Raw genomic sequence first — 16087 nt, 5'->3', positions numbered from 1 at the left:
CATGCACACTGGACGTTTTTACAGCTTCTGTTTTTGGCTTTTGAAATTTTTTTTTCTACAGCCAGTAAACTCCCCAGCATGTTATCCTATGTGTCCATGCACACAGACTGTAATCAACGTTTTTTTGGCAGGGGCATTTTTTGGCTGGAAATAGACCCAGAACTAGTGGGTTTCCAGGGGAGTTTTTTTAGCTGTAAAAATGCTCTAATGCTGAAAAATTAGTAAATGGCAGCAAACCAGCGTTCTTGGACTTTTTTTGCACAAAAAAAAAAAAAAAAAAAACGCTGCTAAGCGCTAATGCATAAATGCTAAAAACCTCACGTTTTTAAACATTACTATACACAGCTAACATTAACAGCGTTTTTTAAATGCCCAGTGTGCATGGAGCCTTATAGTGGAACTGTGATAGCGTGGCGATCAATTGGGCACTAGCTGACACTGGCTGGGGGGGACACTCACCGACATAGTGACACTAATACAGTGATCAGTGCCAATACTGTACTAATGATAGCTGGGAAGGGGCAATCAAAGGGTGTCCCTAACATTGTGAAATATGTGCTGTTTTTACTAATCCAGATGAATGTTTTTTCTCCCTGCTTTACAGGGAGATAACAGCCACATCTCTGCTCTGTACAGAGCCCTGTGTTGCTAGTAAACACAGAGCTGTGTTCTGTGATTTGCAAAGCTGATCAGCAGGTCCTAGCAATAAATAATTGGTCGGGACCTGCTGACCGACTTGTGTTGTACAGAATGACAGCACGGATCAGACGCGGGGGGGGGGGGGGTAGCATGCATATGTGCTGTCTACCCAGAAATGCTGAATCATATATGCGATCCAGCACATGTACTGTGGGTGGTCTTAAGAGTGGTTAAAGAAAACAAAAAAACAAAAAAACAAAAAAAAAAACGTACAATTTAGAAAAGATACAGTGTGCAGAACAATCATGAGACAAACTAGATTTTCTTTCTATTGCAAACATGTCTTTAATATTATGACTCAAATAGTATAATGCAATTGGGAATACGTTGCAATGTCCAATGTCACATGTTAAAAATGTACCACAAGTTCAGGCACAGTTTGTTTTGCAGGGTCGTGCAGTCACACGGGAGTGCATTTGTCCATAGGTTTTGTTACTTACAAAACTGTATTCCAGTGATATTAGAAGCCAGCAGAGCAAGGTTTCTGTTGTCCTAAGAGGAAGAGTAGAGGGCACTCTTGTAGTCTGCCTTGCAGAAATACTTGGTAAACATTACCTCGGAACTTGAAAACCGCTACCCCACAATAATACTACTTCAATATGAAGCAGGTAGTCACCACCATGATTGTGGCTGTATAGCTAACGGGCAGTTTTGAGACAGCGCTCGCTTTCATGAATTCGGTCTTGCGCTACTTGTCTATTTCATGACGGCGCAATCTTTCACAGCTTTGGAAAGACCCACATGACATCACTGGCCTGGCAACACAAAAGAAAATGCAGGATGTTTGGTGTAACTGCAGATCAATGTAGCTGTGATAAGTAGCCATCCAAGTCCTGAAAAAAAAAATAATACACCTGTTACTGACACAGTATAAGATCTTTGTTGACAATGCTTCCTATGCAAATTTAATCTTTCCCAGGTAGCCAAAGAACATTCTAAGCAGGGGTGGACTGACCATTTGGAAACTTGGGCACTGCCCGAGGTCAGTAGGGGGCCCCATGAGATGCCCCTGGTACCTTTTTCATAGGCTTTTTTGAGTTTGGGCAAGGACACAGGGGCCCCACGATTGCCCAAGGGCCCCATGAGTTGTCAGTCCGCCTCTGATTCTAAGTCAGTGAGCAAACCGTTCCTCCCAGCCGAGCCATCTTTTACCACTGTCAGTCTGGTTTTTGCTATAACTGTCACCTATGCTTGAAAAGGGGCCAATCTCAGCGTAGAATGCAGGAGGCTGTTCTTCCTCTAATGCAAACTCTGGTATTCATTTCAGACTGCGCTTCATGTTTTTCCTTCTTTATTGGACCAGTATTTCCAGATTCTCCTTAACCCTTTTGTTGCCAGAGTAGCAATGTTTTTGCAATTCTGATGGCCAAACTAAAATTCTCCATTTTGTTTTTTATGTACATTCAATAAAAGCGCACAAGTTGAATTCCAGGTTTGCACATACCATCTGTAAGCTGGAAATCGCTGTAGTAGGCACCAATACTACAGCCATCTCCACTAGCTTGCTTACTAAACACAAGAGGTTGCGAGCTTTCATCTTTCACAGAACACTTTTGCAATAAATTCAAATGATTCTGATTGGATGAGGCAGGTTGGATTGTCACAAGCTCCACCTCCTTCAATCAGAAAATATTTTGCATTCATTGAGAAAAGTCAAAGCAATTTCTGAATGATTAAAAAAGTGCAGCGCTATAAAGTATATACTCCAGTCCAATAATGGTAGATCAATAGGAAGATAGAATCACATTATAAATAAATACTAATTATGCTCCAGTCCGGTAAAAGTAAATATAATAAAATGATAGTAAAATTAATATAAGTAAATTGGTGACAGTTCGTGATGAGTGATTAATACAGGAGTTGCTAGTGACTTCACAATCCAGTGGTTTGGTGATAAACAGTAAAAATACGCACTCACCAGATGCGTATCTTTTAATATGCATATAATAAATAAACCAGAGGTCCCCCTCAAAGGATGGGATGGATGAGCTGGGCCATCTTAACGGACTCTCTTTCCTATGGATATTGGGCAGCCAAACAGCTGTCTCCATCTTGGTAATGGACAGGGTACTGGGCAGCTTACAGCGGAACGTGCGTTATCCTCTGGGTTGGTGTCACGTTACAACTGGTGTCTTGAGACTTGGGCTTTAGAACAGATGTTAGCTCACCAGGGATGGCCATTCCTTTCTGATGAAGTGCTATCGCACAAAACGTGTTAAAGGGGCCCTCACGCCGTGATGTCTTGCTGCTGGTAACTGGTATCGGTCCGGTGGGCATCCATTCATTGTACATTGGTTAGTACATTTACATTTACCCATGCTGAACAACATTTATGGTTTTTCTTGCCACGTGGATTAATACATTCCAATTTTAAACTACTACACTATGAACAATTGTTTGTTGGCTCCCTGGTGAGCTAACATCCGTTCTAGAGCCCAAGTCTCAAGACGCAAGAGCTGTAGCATGTGACACCAACCCAGAGGATGACGCACGTTCCGCTGTAAGCTGCCCAGCACCCTGTCCATTACCAAGAGGGAGACAACGGTTTGGCTGCCCAATATCCAGAGGAAGGAGAGTCCGCTAAGATGGTCCAGCTCATCCATCCCATCCTATGAGGGGGACCTCTGGTTTATTTTATGCGTATCAAAAGATACGCATCTGGTGAATGCGTATTTTTACTATTTATCACCAAACCACTGGATCGTGACGTCACTAGCAACTCCTGCATTAATCACTCATCACGAACTGTCACCAATTTACTTATATTAATTTTATTATATTTATATTATTTACTTTTACCAGACTGGAGTATAATTAGTATGTATTTATAATATGATTCTATCTTCCTATTGATATACCATTATTGGACTGGAGTATATACTTTTAGAGCTGCACTTTTTTATACATATGTTTATGAGGTTTGTGTTTTGGTTGCCTTTTATGTGCTATAGCTGCTACAATTTGAAGCGCTCACTGATTTTACTTAAATTTCTGAATGGTACCCCTTTTGACAATGCAGCAGGGAAGTTGCGTGTCACAGGACCCAGAAGCTAGTAGCTTTAATAAATAAATCAGAAAGCATGAACTTTGAAATTGGGAAAACTCATCAAAATGTGTTCCTGCCTGCTGTGATTTGGAAAACATCCTGTACTCCAGAGTGCAGTACTTCCTCAAATGCAAGTCTAGAAAGAGGTCTCCCCAGGGACAGGGGGTGCCAGATTTATTTTTCATCAGGAGCTACACTGAGCACAATCTGCAATCTACCATTACCTCTCTCCCCCCCATTTTGGTCTCAAGATAGATTTGTCCCCATTTATTATTAGAAAAGTAAACAAACAACTTGAAGACTGACATGCTGGGGTCTGCTGTCCTGCTCTGGCATGGCAAAGAAAAAACAGAAACAGTGCTTAGTAGTAACTATGCTCACCAATTTTATATGTGGATATTATTGCTTTACAGCACTTTATAAACAGTACGCAGACATCCAGTTTACCTTTGCTATGTTGCCGGTATAACCTGGAACTGATGCAAGATAACCTTCCTGAAGCCAAATTCCACATAGCTGGTGTTTTAGTATTAAAACATTTCTAGAATAAATAAAAGTAATAATAATTATAAACTATTCAAGCATAAAAAAGGTAAATAAAAGTAGAGCCTTCATCTCTGCAAACAAGGCATCTCCACTATTCTAAAAAGGACAATAAAAAGTGCAGACCACCAGATCCTTGAGAACAAAAGTAACAAGCAAATGACTAAAGAAACTATGAATGAGAGGGCAGGGAGTGGGGCTACATGACAATTCAGTCTCGGAGGAGTTACAGCGGAAAGTGAAACTGTGGTTCACTTTGCAAAACCTATTCATATCCAATATATGAAAGGTTGATATAAGCTTTACCTTATTTACTAATTTCAGCGTACATTCACTTTGCTAAGTAAACAGTCTATTATTTTAGTAAATAAAACCCAGTTCCTGAGACCTTACTCAGTATAGGTCTTGAACTCTTTTTGGGCTTTTAATGGTGGCAAAAAAAAAAAAAAATAATCTTAAAATGGAATGGACACAGAGAATATATCTATTGTATAATACAGTTATATATAAACTTTGTTCTTTTAAAAAAATAAATACATTTTCCAAAAAAACAAAAACAAAAAAAAAAAAAAACTATTTTTTTGAAAATGTATTTATCTTTTTAAAAGAACAAAGTTTATATATTACTCTATCATAAATGCTTCTACCTTTTGTAATTTTTTTCCCTTAGGTGCACACTGAGCATCGTTACATCACCCCAGTCAGGCACATAGGATGGACATGGACTTTGAACCCGAAAGACCAGGTAAGGTGTGCCATACAGCTCCTTGGTTGTCCAACTGGGTGACCCCGCCCTTTGTTTACTATAGCGGCAGGGTGTATGACAGCTCCTTCACAGAGCTAGAAAGTGAAGAAATAAAAAAAAAAAAAAAGGACAGCAATTGCATTTAAAAACCGGCAATGACACCTAGCGGCAGTAAGTGAATGAGCTTATCTGTATACACTGCTCCCTCCTTACACAGACTGCTCCCCCTCCCTCCCCCTAACAAAGAGGACCTATCACTTATATGCTATCACATAGGGGACTGTTGGTCCCCTATGTGATAGCAATAAAATCATATATTAAAAAAACAAAACAAAATGGGAAAAAAAACCAAACCAAAAAACTGACTCTCACCACCCCAACATTCGCAGACACTTCGGTTTTCGGCCAAGTGCATCCTGAATTTTCAGTTTTGGCACCAGAATTTTTATTTTGGTGCACTACTATATTTTAGTCATCGGAATTGTTTTAGTTGTACTGGAGATTTTAGCCGACTAAGATACATTTTAGTTGACTAAAATCTAATGGGTTTGTAATGCATTATTTAAGCATTTCTCTAGAATTTCCAAACTCATTCTATACTCCAGGAGTACAAATCTAATAACATTTATATATATGGTATTAAGGTTTGAACATGTACTACAGGCATTACCAGAATATATTACCAACATTAAATATGAATTTCAACAGCTTAGTAGATGCCCCCTACTTATTCTTATGCGTTACTGTTAATTTTGAAGTCAAATTTCGGTTTAGTTTTAGTGATGGTCTTGACCAAAATGCCATTTTAGTTTTAGTCGTATTGTAGCCATCTGAATTGTTTAATTCAGTGTAAACCTACACTTGAACTATGTTTGAAATTGTGAGACTTCACTTGAAATCACACAATTTCAAAGCCTGTCTGTGCAACTTGGCTGACATCTGTGCAGCTTCATGCAGATGTCTATGCAAGTTGCATCCGAAGTTGCAGAAACGTATTCTCTCTCCCCCCCCAAATTGGTGGGGCACCGCAAGGTCGGAGTTGCACCGCTTTGAATGGTTCCATTGACACGAGGGTGCGACTTATTACATGAATGCAACTGTCAAATTGCATGAAAAGTCGCACCAGTATGAACCAGGGATTAGCCGTATTTAATTTAAAATGGTTTTAATTTAGTTGATAAAAATGCTGGTAATGGTATCTGCCTGTTTTGAATGAAATCATACAAGCTGCCCAGTTCAAAGTGGCTACACTTGTCATGGATTTATAACCCCCACCCCCCAAAAAAAAAAAAAAAAAAAAAAAAGGGTACACAAATACTGCCATAAAAAGATGAAGGTATGAAGGAAAACACTTTCATGTGGAAATATAGTGTCATTTCCATTTGCTGTAAAATTTCCTGTGAAAATTTCCTTCACTTTTCTTTGTGGATAAAACGAAGATTTAGATGTTAGCATTCATACACTTACTCATCTAATGAATTTTCGGAACTTGTAGATAATTGTGTCCACCACTTCTTTACAATTGCTTGAAGCCAGTTAAGACCAACTATTACATATCTGAAAAAGACAAAACCGTGTTATCAACCTGCACAATTCGGTTTTGACAATCAATATATTTACATGAGTTAAATTCATTATAGAATAAATATAGTGGTAAAGCATTGGATCGTTGATTTGAACGTGCCTATAACTGGAGGGAATGATCCTGGTGAATAACTTGCACATGTCTGTAAACTACATCATGGTAGCAGAGAACACTACTGACTAGATATATGGATTCTTGGTCAATTACAAAACAAATCCCATTCAATTCAAGATTTCCCTTTTGCTTGACTGTGACACAAAACGGACAGAAATTTTCTAGCAGACTTCAGAAGAGGATCCTCAGTTACGGCAGTAGACTGGTAGCCATCCTAAAAAGAATCTTACTGTGTCGGCCACTTCTTCACCTCTTTGGCAACACCAACAGAAAAGATCTCTGCCAAGACTACCAGTGTATCATAGATCACAAATATCAACTAAAATAGAATTTTTAACTTGCCATAAAATCCTGCTCTTGGAGTACATTAGGGGTTAAGGCATAAAGCATTTAAGTGCTCTGGGTTATGCTGCTGCCTTCAGATTAGACGCTGGCAAACAAAACTAAGGGCAGCCCAGTGCAACTCCTCCCCCTTCCAGCCTGCTTTAGTTCTGTAGCCAGCATTAGTAGGAGTGGATGATGAGAAATGTCGGGGAAGGGGGGAGGAGTGTCTCTTAGGAAGTCAAAAATCCTATTTTCTTAATCATACATCAAAATGATACAGGAAAAAGTATTAAGGTACTTTGGGACATCCAAAAGCAGTTCAGCTGAGAGGTGGGCAACAATGAAAGGCTCACAAGCCAACAAATTTTCAAGAAGAAACTTATGACTGAAGCCAGCATTAGCTGAGGCCTGAACATCTACCTGGTAAAACTCAACAAATGTGTGAATAGACAGCCAGGTGGTGGCTTTGCATACCCGAGAAATAGGTGTACGATGCTGAAAAGCCCAAAAAGCAGCTACTGATCTAGTGGAGTGCATTTTGACAGGGAAAGTTGGAACCTTGCTCCTGAGGTAATAGGCTTAAATCAGAGATCTCCAAACTATGGCCCTCCAGCTGTTGAAGTACTACAAGTCCCATCATGCCTCTGCCTCTGGGAGTCTTGCCTGTGGCTGTCAGAGCCTTGCAAGGCCTCATGGGGGATTTTCTTTTACTTTCACCTGCAATGGGAACGGTAAACAGGACAAATTGAGAGGGTAAATCTCCCTAATGGGGGCACAGAAAAGAACAACAACTGACAGGTGTTCTAATCCCCCTCCACACTATACAACTAAAACAAGGTTTTGCCTTTAGTTATACTTTAAGTCTTCCAAATCAGAGACTTGCCTGATGGAAGTGAGGCAACAAGAAAGGCAACTTGTGAGTAAAGGTAGACCAGTCCCTAAGAGATTCAAATGCTGGTTTCTGAAAACCCAACAAACTAGACTGAGATCCCACTGAGGTACTGGGGAACATACAAGAGAGAATGTGAACAGCACTCTGTATGAAAGCCTTTGAGGAATGAGAGCAAGGTGGTTTGCGAAAGAGAACTGCTAAGGTTGATATTCGACCCTTGATGGTACTCAAGGCCAAATATGGGACTGGTCCCACAGGGAATTTCCCAAGGATAAAATTTCCTTGCCTCAAAAGAAATAGGTTTTCCAAATGAGATTGTTGACTTTGCAAGAAGTTTATTTCACAGCTTTTAAGAGTGTAGGAATAACTGAATTTGATAAGACTCTTCTCCCCCAGAACTTCGGCTTTAATATCGAGGCAGGTAAAGCCAGAGAAAAAAAATAAAGCAGGTTGGTAAAACATACCCTTGAAACAGCAGACCTGGATGATCTGGGAGAGCTCATGAAAAGTCTGACGGAGTCCACATACCATGTGCTCCTAGGCCAGTTCAGTGTGATGTGAAATCACAAAGGCCCTCCATTTCCATCCTAGAGAATAGGCGGGGAAGAGCTTCACAGGAGGAATGGCACATATCATATGGAACGGACACCACAGTCACTGTTGCAGTATAAAAGGCTTACGATCCCTGGATCTGAAGACAAACCACCTCAGTTTGTTGAACCTGGAAGCCAGGAGGTTCACGTCTGTCACACCCCTCCCCCCATCTGTGGCAGTGGGCTTGAAGCACATAGCTGAACTCACAGTTGAGTAAGCTATTGGTGCAAGATCTCTTAGATGGTACATTGCAAGCACCAAAGAACTGTTAGTAGCTCATAAGCTAGCAAGGCCCAGAGCACCACTGCCCTTGCGTTTTTGGAAATCCCTCATTTGCATATTTGGTATATTAGATCACAAGCAGTAATCACAAGAACACTGCAGGAACTGGAGAGGACAATGCTGTCTCTGACCCAGTGACTGTAAGGCAGCAGGAAAAAAACACCTGAAACTCAGGCAAAGATACAGATGAGGGGCAGCACATGTGAAGGGCGGGGTGTAAGCGTGGCCCTTAGAAGGTACAGCAAATCTGAAACATACTGTAAATTGTGCTGGCAAAACAAGTGTCACAAAACTACACAAGATGCAAGCAACAAACACAAACGTGATAAGACACCAAAATCTTATGTTGCAGCACTGCAGACCTTGCGACAAAATAAAAAAATGCACAACTTATGTTTTGGCACACAGTATAACTCTTGAAGGGAAAGTGAACACACTCAGAAGAGAAGCAAAAGTAAGCAGCAGCTTGCTTCTTTCAGAGAAGGTCTATAGACACATAAAACCGAGCTCAGGAGCGAGCCTGCACACCTGCCCCGATAGGAAACAGCTTGCTATGAGACAAACACAGGGGAGAAGAAACCAAGATCGCTAGCAGGGGACTACAGAAGAGGTTGGGGGCTACATTTTAAAATAACAAATGCCTAAAAGGCAGTAGCATAACAATGTACCTGACTAATCCTGTACATGCAACATGCAAATTTAAAAGGGAACCCCACACACACACACACAGCGTTTTTAGCTACCTTTCTTTCCCTTTTTCTATCTCCTTGCCTTTGGGTGGTAATACCTTACATCGAAGATCATCAGAGATATGTTATAGTATGACAGCCTCTGTGTTACATCTGGTATTTGGTTCAATCAAATTATTTCAGCTGCTCTTACTGCATTAGCAGTTAAATCTGTTGGTGCTTGTAAAGACAAAAAGGGAGGGTGTATGAAGGGGTTGTCAAAATCATGTCCACCGATTTAATTTCATGTTATAGTTTTTTAGTGTTTTAATTTATTAAAACAGTCATTTAAAATGATTTATAAAATTATTAACACCAAATGTATTACAGATTAATTCCTGCTATCAATTAACCCCTTCACACCTAAGGGTAAAAAAATCTTAATGCCCAAAGCACAATTTTGCAACTTTGACACGTGTTAGTAAACCGTACATATAATCACTGTGTATCCAGGTGAATTATACCTTGTTTTTTTCCAGGACAAATTGGGCTTTCATTTGATAAAAGGATTATGAATATCTCCTGATTTTTTTTTTCATTATTAAAAAGGGAAAAAAAACAAACCGTCCCAAAACAGAATTTTTTTTTTTTAAATGTAGCTGTACATTTGTGGTTACTACCCTAACCTACCAACAAAGAACGCAAAATAAAGTCTCCTGCTTCTGATGATCGCAGTGATGTCACATGTGTATTTTATTTGTTGTTTGTACCCATAGTACAGCCCAGAAACAATAGTGCGCATTTAGCTGCTTTTTTTGTCCTACCTAAAACACTGCATGAATACCAATTTAAAACTAAAAAAAAAAAAAACCTCGCCAAAATATTCTGACCCTTACCCCTTACTTGACCCAAACACTAACCCTGGCACTGACCTAGATCAAACCTTAATCTAGGCATTTTCTTTTTATATTTTAATATTTAATTTTACACACTTTGTCTCCTTTCAGAGAGAAAAAAAGATACAATGCATCTCTCTTCTCCATTCAGAGAGAAAACACAGGGGAGGGCTTCACAGTGACTGATCCCTGATAGCCAAGCAGAGGCTATCACAGCGATCAGGTGACCCGGAATCAGGAGCTTTGGGTCCTGATCGTTAATACAGGACCTGGGGCTCACGGCGAGACCTCAGTCTCTGTGCTGAGAGCGCACCGTGCGGTGCACTCCTAGAACATAGGGTGATGATCAAATATGCAGCCCCATGGCAAAGAGCCCAGTGCATTGGGGCCGCATATTTTTGTGAGGTCGGCATTAAAAGAGTTTAAACAGAATAGGCATATCTTTGGGAAAAGCCAAAATTAGCACCAGTAAGTCCTCAAAACAATTTTTAAGAAAAGCCGAAAACATAGGCAACAGTAGAATCCAACCGAAAAAGCTGATAAAGAACTCAACTGTCTACAGCCTGAAGGGCATATATCGCTGCAAAGAGAAAGAGGAAAAAAAAAAAAAAAACACTTTAAAAAAAAACTTGAAAGATTTTTGTCCATGGTGAACAAATTTTCAAGGATGGGGCTGAGAAGGAGCATTTTATTACTGTTTGTTAACTTACTGTAATCGAAGTATCTAGTGTACATGTTCATATCCTATGTAGGCTACACTATACAACCACTTAGAAGTAATGTAAGTGACCATCAAAAGGGAAAAATCGAAAAAAGGCTCAGTGTGCTAAAACAATTTGCCGTTAGGCTCCATTCACATCTCAGAGTTTTGTTTTGCAGGGAGAATCGCCATGTTTCTGTTCATGATCTCAAATGCTCTACAAAACTGACAAGTGGCACAATTGTTCAGTTGTCATTTTCAATGGCATCTAAAAACGCAGTGCAATTCTCCAGCAATTATTAAACCACATACCTCAAAGCTTGTCGCCTCAAAAGAAGCTCCTGCTCCTTTTTCAGCGACAAGCTTAGGGAGATGTGGTTTGTCACAATTAAATGCACAACAATCACAGCAGAACCAAACTTGCATTTAGGTGCCACTGAAAATGAATGGCACCTGAAAAATAGTGGTGTGAATTGTCAGTTTTGCAGAGTGTTTTGGGATCACAGACAGAAGCGTGGAGACTGACGCTATAAGCAAGGGTGTGCCAGAAAAGGCTCACAAGTAACTTTTCTAGAAGTTTATCTACATGGCCATAAACAGATATGTTTCACCAGCTGTGTTACTAAAAACCATTCTGGATATTCACACTAAACACCATGTCCCATTTTGGGCTAAATGATGAACAAAGGATTTTTTTTTTTTTTATTATGAAACTTTTTTTTTTTTTTACACTAATGCATATATACAGTTGTGTTCAAAATAATAGCAGTGTGTTGAAAAAAGTGAATAAAGCTCAAAATCCTAATAGCTTTTATTTCCATACACACAAATGCATTGGGAACACTACACATTCTATTCCAAATCAAAACATGAAGAAAAAGATTTCAAATGTGTGTTGTTCCTCCAAAAAAATTTAAGAAAAGTGAATATTAGACTGTTCAAAAAAAATAGCAGTTTGTATTCTTCTTTACAAACTCAAACATTCACTATATAAAACTGAAAAATGTTTGAAGATTTTGCTTTCCTTTGAATCACTTAATATTTAGTTGTAGTCGCACTGTTTCTGAGAACTGCTGTACATCTGTGTTGCATGGAGTCACCCAACTTCTGGCACCTGTGAACAGGTATTCCAGCCCAGGATGATTGGACTACATTCCACAGTTCTTCTCTATTTCTTGGTTTTGCCTCAGAAACTGCATTTTTGATGTCACCCCACAAGTTTTCTATTGGATTAAGATCCGGGGATTGGGCTGGCCCCTCCATAACGTCAATCTTGTTGGTCTGGAACCAAGATGTTGCACGTTTACTGGTGTGTTTGGGGTCGTTGTCTTGTTGGAACACCCATTTCAAGGGCATTTCCTCTTCAGCATAAGGCAGCATGACCTCTTCAAGTATTCTGATGTATTCAAACTGATCCATGATCCCTGGTATGCGATAAATAGGCCCAACACCATAGTATGAGAAACATCCCCATATCATGATGTTTGCACCACCATGCTTCACTGTCTTCACAGTGTACTGTGGCTGGAATTCAGTGTTTGGTGGTCGTCTGACAAACTGTCTCCGACCACTAGACCCAAAAAGAACAATCTTACTTTCATCAGTCTACAAAATGTTGCGCCATTTCTATTTAGGCCAGTCAATGTGCTCTTTGGCAAATTGTAACCTCTTCAGCACGTCTTTTTTTTCAACAATGGGACTTTGCGGGGGCTTCTTGCAGATAGCTTGGCTTCACATAGGCGTCTTCTAATTGTAACAGTACTCACAGGTAACCTTAGACCTTCTTTGATCTTCCTGGAGCTGATTGTTGGCTGAGTCCTTGCCATTTTGGCTATAATATCCATTTGAATGGTAGTTTTTCACTTTCTTCCACGTCTTTCAGGTTTTGGTTGCCATTTTAAAGCATTTGCGATCATTTTAGCTGAGCAGCCTTTCATTTTCTGCACTTCTTTATAGGTTTTCCCCTCTCCAATCAAGTTTTTAATCAAGGTACGCTGTTCTTCTAAACAATGTCTGGAACGACCCATTTTCCTCAGAATTTCAGAGAGAAATGCACTGTAACCAGCATGTACAACATTTGCTGCCTTCCTTCCTTAAATAAGGGCAATAATTGCCACCTGTTTTTCAAAGAATGAATGACCTCACTAATAGAACTCCACACTGCTATTATTTTGAACATGCCCCTTTCAATTAGTGATTCAGTTACACAGAATCAGCAGCATGCATGTCATGACTGTTGGGTCTGTTGGATTTCTATTACTCTACTACACCTGCTAGTAAATTATTTGCCATGTAGAAATATCATTTCTACCAAAAACAGTGATTGATCAGGTTAGTGATGTCTGACTGTTATTATTTTGAACACAACTGTACATTGTATTTAATACTGTCAAAGTGTCATCTATGGATGTTTTTGTTCACAATATTGATTGTATGAGTACATGCGGAAATGTGTAAGATGATCAAATGTTTAATATTAAAGTTAGAGTATATTGAGCTCTGAGCTTAGATAATTTAGGTCTTGGCACTTTGTGCTATTGAGAATATAATACAGTGGACGAAAGCCCTTCTGAAAGTCTGCCTATCGCTAGGTTTAATACCTCAAGCATACAATAAGTGAAGTCAGAATTCAATCAACTCAGAATTTTAGAAAGAAATATTGGAAATGACAGTCAATGGATTACTTTTTAATACATTACGTTTTAGATGTCAGATAACTTCAGTAATGTGCATTTTTTCCCCCAAATCAAACATACAGCTATCAGATCAGTACAAACTAAAGTGGTATGAGACCCAACAACAGTTTGTATACTGCAGCTTACCAATTCTTAACTAGGGTGGCTGTGTTAGGTTTCTTTCCTTAATTTTCATCTGGCTACCTAGCCATTAACTCTTGCTTTTCAACAGAACAAGCTGTCCAGCAGATGTAGATGTTAGGGGATTAGTAAGGCATTTACTAGTGACAGGGGTGCGAATGATCAGCTTTAATTTTTTATGTTTTCCAAGATTTAAAAAAAAAAAAAAAAAAAAAAAAAAAAAAAACACACTTGTTGTAACTGCTGGAGTTTGGCATCAATTTGTTAGTGCATCTAACGCTCCCCTCCCCTAAGACTGACAATAATGTTGTCCAAAAAGGTATCTCTGTTGCTCCTCCATCCAGAGTGGAGGCACTCTAACAGTGGAGGTGTGTTACTGGCCGATCACCAGGGGAAAAGCCTAAAAAAAAAGAAAGCCAATGCAGCCACCCCAATTAAGGATTAGAAAGCCGAGATATATACAAATGTTATAGTTCTGGGTTCAATGTCGCTTTAAATATTTTGAGATAACTTTATGGAGCCACTTACTCTTCAAATTTGCTCTTCAGTAGAGACTTAACCAGCGGTAACAGGTCAACACAACAACCAATTGAAACTGAAGCCTTGTCTTCCTGTAAGCTGCAAAAATATTTAGGAAAGTTAGGAAAATAGTGATAAAAAGATTTTTCGTTATACGTTATAGAACACCACCAACAAATTTATGTTATTTGCTATGTAAAAATAAAAAAAAACACACAATGATGGGTGTCTCATGTTAGGATATTCTTACATCAGTTTGAACTCCAAGATTTAGTCTGTACACTACTGCAAGCATTTTAGCCCTGAAACACAGTTCAGGCTCTAGTACAGTAATGACAGTGGGTTGCTCACTCTCCTCCTTGTCCATGAAAGAAAAAAAAAAAAAAAAATTGCTTTATAGTAACATGTTACACCCTAGAGGTGTAACATTACAAAAAGGTGAACTTCTACTTTATTACAATTTAATTAATAAAATAATGTTAAGATTAGCACCTCCATTCATCATGATCTGTCCCCAACCATGCAGGTACCGAAACAATACAGGTGCATACAGTGCTGTGTTCCGGCAGCAGGATGTGGAATTCCCTCCCCACTCCTTGGAACAAAATTGAATTGGGCTGAGCACTGCTCAGCCATTCACAGGGAGAGTTGTGTTTTCTGAATAAAGTTAAAGCACAACTAACCCCTCCTATCTTTTACAGCCAAAGAAGCAGTCATCATGGCCTTTATTTGATCTGCAGCTGTCAAGGTGCTGGTCATGTGATCAACTATGACAACAACCATTTGATGGCTTATTGTGAGTTAAAGCGATACTAAGGCATAATTTTTTTTTTTCAAAGAAAATAAACGTTCTACTTACCTGCTGTGTGCAGTGGTTGTGCACAGAGAAGCCTGGATCCTCCTCTTCTCATGTCCCCCGCAGGCTCTCCTGGACCCCCCTCCTGTTGGGTGCCACCACAGCAAGCAGCCTGCTATGGGGGCACCCACTGCTGCGTGTGTCCCCACAGCAAGCAGCCTGCTATGGGGGCACCCACTGCTGCGTGTGTCCCCACAGCAAGCAGCCTGCTATGGGGGCACCCACTGCTGCGTGTGTCCCCACAGCAAGCAGCTTGCTATGGGGGCACCCACTGCTGCGTGTGTCCCCACAGCAAGCAGCTTGCTATGGGGGCACCCACTGCTGCGTGTGTCCCCACAGCAAGCAGCTTGCTATGGGGGCACCCACTGCTGCGTGTGTCCATTCACCCTTCCTCTCTCTTCTCATTGGTTGTGATTGACAGCAGCGTGAGCCAATGGCTCCTAATACTGTCTCAGCCAAAGTCTTGGGATAGCCAAGACTCCAGTGCACATCGCTGGATCAAGACAGGGCTTAGGATAGTAATTGAGGGGGCTGTGGAGGCTGCCACACAGAGGTTTTTTTTTTACCTTTATGCATAAAATGCCTGAAGGTTAAAAACCTTGAGCCTATAGAAGCACTTTAACATAAGCACACAAGTAACTGTTATTCAAGGCATTCTTTGAATTTATATTTCAAATCTGTTTATTACATTTTAGGAGTGGAATTTATACAGTTTGAGCCAGAAAACACAATCATCATAACATTCGTAGGGTTTACAGATAGAAGTAGTGAAGGAAAAAAAAAACAAAGTAATGCACAGTGGCCAAAT

At 39.9% G+C, this 16087-nt stretch overlaps 1 protein-coding gene across 2 annotated transcripts in view; it reads right to left on the bottom strand.

Moving 5' to 3' along the window:
- Positions 1-959: 959 nt before the first annotated feature.
- The window catches only part of KATNBL1 (katanin regulatory subunit B1 like 1), a 39514-nt gene continuing 24386 nt past the window's right edge, over positions 960-16087 (bottom strand). For both annotated transcript variants that reach the window (XM_089681447.1, XM_089681448.1), the window contains exons 7-10: positions 14433-14522; positions 6501-6590; positions 4193-4286; positions 960-1532 (exon numbers count right to left, since the gene is read on the bottom strand). In XM_089681447.1, the coding sequence (XP_089537573.1) occupies positions 1500-1532; positions 4193-4286; positions 6501-6590; positions 14433-14522 (307 nt within the window). In that variant the 3' untranslated portion in view covers positions 960-1499. The remainder of the gene's footprint in view (positions 1533-4192; positions 4287-6500; positions 6591-14432; positions 14523-16087) is intronic.

The sequence above is a fragment of the Staurois parvus genome, unplaced genomic scaffold (assembly GCF_062004578.1).
Source record: "Staurois parvus isolate SC_StPar_1 unplaced genomic scaffold, SC_StPar_1.0 ptg000267l, whole genome shotgun sequence".
Classification (NCBI taxonomy): Eukaryota; Metazoa; Chordata; class Amphibia; order Anura; family Ranidae; genus Staurois; species Staurois parvus.
This window is presented reverse-complemented; position numbering and strand designations above follow the sequence as displayed.